Here is a 3,435-nt window from a genome sequence, read left to right on the forward strand (position 1 = left end):
TTGGTAATTTTCCAGCCTTGTTTAAACGCGTATTTTGGGGAAGGGTCTCTGGGTTTGGGTCTTTCAACATCTGTCCCAACACCAGGAGTAACTGGGACCAGCAGGACCTAGGCACACAGGAACTCCGCCAGCCCAGTGGCTCAGGCTGCTTCCTCCAGCACAAACTCTGCAACCAGTCCCACAACATCAAGAGGAAGCCCCACTCCCAGGTGCTCTAACAAGACAATTAATTTGGGGGGGGGGGGTAGCTTGTAAGAGAACAACAAAGAGTGACACTGAATGCTTTGCTTGACGTTTGTAACTATTGTATCAAGTTTGAAGAAGAGGACTTTATAACTTACTCTTTCTCTGAGACATGCTTTTCCAAATTATCACAGTCAATGAACCAGATTTTTACCCTCATCTAATGAACCATTGTTCACTGAAACAGTTGGTGAATGACTTTATGGGTAGAACATCTTTTTACACACACCATTTCTTAAATGAATGTAACCTGTTCTCTGTGGGCTGAAAATAAATTCACTCATTCAAGTCAAATAGCTTTGAACATAGCAGGAAGTCTGTATCCAAAAATCGTGCATACAATTCATTCCTAGTGCAGCAATGTCAACTCTCAGCTTAGCTATAATGGAGGTAAAATCCTTTGGTGAGGTGAGGGTCATTAAAGTACAGCTTTATTACAATGAAACCCAATGTCTAAAAATTGTTCTTACTTTGGGCTTGTACCACAGTAAGCCAAGATTTTAAGCTCTACTAAATACAAAACAAACCAACAAACAGACTTTATATATTTATGACCATTTAAGAAAATACTAGTAGTGATGTATTATTTTGAAATATACAGTTAATATGTTTGGAGCCATTTAAAATTTATATTGAGAAAAACGTGTATTTTCAGTATTGTTGTAGACAAGCATCTACATAAGACTGTTAAATTGATTGTTGTATTATATCAAACAGCTTTTATAATACTCATTTTTATTGTTATAATATTTTATAATTTTAAAAAATATGACAAAAAAGATATTGTAGGTATTGAAGGGGGGTCACTGAGAGGAGTTGGAGTACAAAAGGGAAACAAGAATGTGATTTAATTTTATTTACTTAAAATATGTTTTTAAATGTTAACAAATTCAGATAAATTGAAATCATATAACTTTTCTCATCATAATGCAATAAAACTTAAATCAAAAAAAAAAGTCTTGAGCATCTTAGAGCATTGATGTTCTAGGAACCCATTCTAAGGGACTTTCTTGGGAAAAAGGAAATTTTAATAAATGAAAAACATAAAATCTAAATGACATCAGTAGGATGGCTCAGATTGTAAAATTTCTGACCAGAAAGGCTTGATGACTTGAATTAAATCCCCAGGACCTCAGAACATATATAAACTATTAAAATTAAAAAGCAGCATACATCAGTAATTCCTGTATCTCCACAGTGAAATAAGAAGAGAAAACAGAAGTTCTTACAACCGAAGGCCAGGCATGCTAGAGAACACAGGCAACATAGCAGGAGAGATACCAAGAGAGACCCTGCCTCAAATAGAAGGTGAAAGAAGAGAATAAATTCCCCAACATTTTGTTCTGTCTTTACTGTGTTTTAGAGGCACACAGGAAACACACACACACACACACACACACACACACACAAACCATATACTTGCATATGCATACACTATGAAGAAGAAAAGAAAGAAAGATAAATAAAGGAGTTACTTTTTACCTCAGAAAAACCATGTAGCCAGGTATGAGTGCTAATGAGTATAAGAAGGAGCAAAATGCTGTTATGATTAAAAAGTACTGCAGCTTGTTAGCACAGTCAGGACCTTTGTTACACAGCCCTAGGACTGCAGATGAGTTTCCTGATGGCCAGATGCAGCTGCAATTTTGAAACACCTGTCAAAAACAAAAAACAAAAACAGAAACAATGTCCCATTTGTGCCATTTAAGGAAGAAGAATGTCGGCCTTAAACCTTTAATATTTTTTACACAGCCAGATAGTAGTATCAAAATGGAGAGTGTTGGGTCAGAGATATGACTCAGAGAAAGAATACTCATCTAGTGTAAATGTGGCCCCAAGTCTGGGCACAAACACCATAAATAGAAAATACTAAATAAATAAAATTGAGGTTTCTGTTCATCTTCATTTCCATCACTCTTTGTTGTTGTTGTTGGTGGTGGTGGTGGTGGTGGTTTTTTTGTTGTTGGTTTTCTTTGTATCTCAGAATTCAGTAATAAAATATAAAGAGCCAGAGAGGTCAGGGACACCACAAGAAATCCTACAGAATCACCTAGTCTTAGCCCATATGGGCTGAGACTGAACTGCTAACCAAAGAGCATCAGTGGAATGACCTAGGCCCTCTGCACATGTGTAACAGTTGTGCAGATGGGATTCATGTATAACTCCTAAAGCAGGAGCAGAGGATGTATCTGACTACATTGCCTGCCTTTTGTTACCTTTCCTCTAACTGGGCTGCCTTGTCCAGCCTCAATACAGGAAGATGCTCCTAGTCTTATTGCAAAGTGACACATCAAGGCTAGTTGATATCCATGGAAAGCCTCCCCTTTTCTGAGGAGAAGGGCAGGAGGGATGAACTGGGGGAGGAGGCAAGAGGGGGTCACTGAGAGGAGAGGGGGAGGGGAAACTGCAGTTAGAATGTAAAGTAAATAAATACCTTCATAAAAATTTATATAAAGAAGTAGAGTTTTTAGATATTATTTATTTTCTAAGTATGTGGAATAAATTTACAAAAATTCAATTATCCTTAATACACACTTCATATTTTTATATTAATTCAGTTGGTTGTATTTTCTAGTAGATGTGTGTGTGTGTGTGTGTATGTGTGTGTGTGTGTGTGTGTGTGTGTGTCCATGCATGCATATAGATGTGAGTATCTATGTATGGACATGTGTTTGTCATGGCATACAAGTAGAAGTCATTGAATAAGTTATGGTATATACTTCTCTTCTTATACAACATGGGTCCCAGCATATAATAATGGTTGTGAAGCTCAATAGCAAATGTCTTTACACACTGAGCCAACTTTATAGTCTGCACTTTTTTTTTTCTGACTTTTTGTAACAGGATTTTTCTGTGTAGCCTTCCTTGGCTTTCCTGGAACTCACTCTGTAGACTAGGCTGGCCTGAAACTCTGAGATCCTCCTTGTGATTATAAAAAGATAAAGACGTATTAAGATATGTTCTATGGGGATATGGTGAAGTGTGGGGCAAGGAGATGTCTTGGTGGACCCAGGCAAAGGCATCCCCTCCCCCTGAGGAACCTGCATAGAATAGAGTCTATTTAGGGTATGGGTGGGGTACTTAAGGGAGTAGTAGAGGCAGAGAAAATCAGGAAGGAGAGAGTATAGAAGTCATGACCACCTGCAGAGAGGGGGAAGAGAATGGGGAGAGAGAGGTAGCAAGGGGGCAAGA

General features: G+C 37.9%; 1 protein-coding gene across 1 annotated transcript in view; it reads right to left on the minus strand.

Moving 5' to 3' along the window:
* LOC116098425 (solute carrier organic anion transporter family member 1A6-like) overlaps positions 1-3,435 on the minus strand; it is a 78,924-nt gene that overhangs the window by 7,531 nt on the left and 67,958 nt on the right. The window contains exon 11 of the mRNA XM_031381045.1: positions 1,726-1,898. Coding sequence (XP_031236905.1) covers positions 1,726-1,898 — 173 coding nt within the window. The remainder of the gene's footprint in view (positions 1-1,725; positions 1,899-3,435) is intronic.

This window comes from Mastomys coucha, unplaced genomic scaffold (assembly GCF_008632895.1).
Source record: "Mastomys coucha isolate ucsf_1 unplaced genomic scaffold, UCSF_Mcou_1 pScaffold20, whole genome shotgun sequence".
Lineage (NCBI taxonomy): Eukaryota > Metazoa > Chordata > Mammalia > Rodentia > Muridae > Mastomys > Mastomys coucha.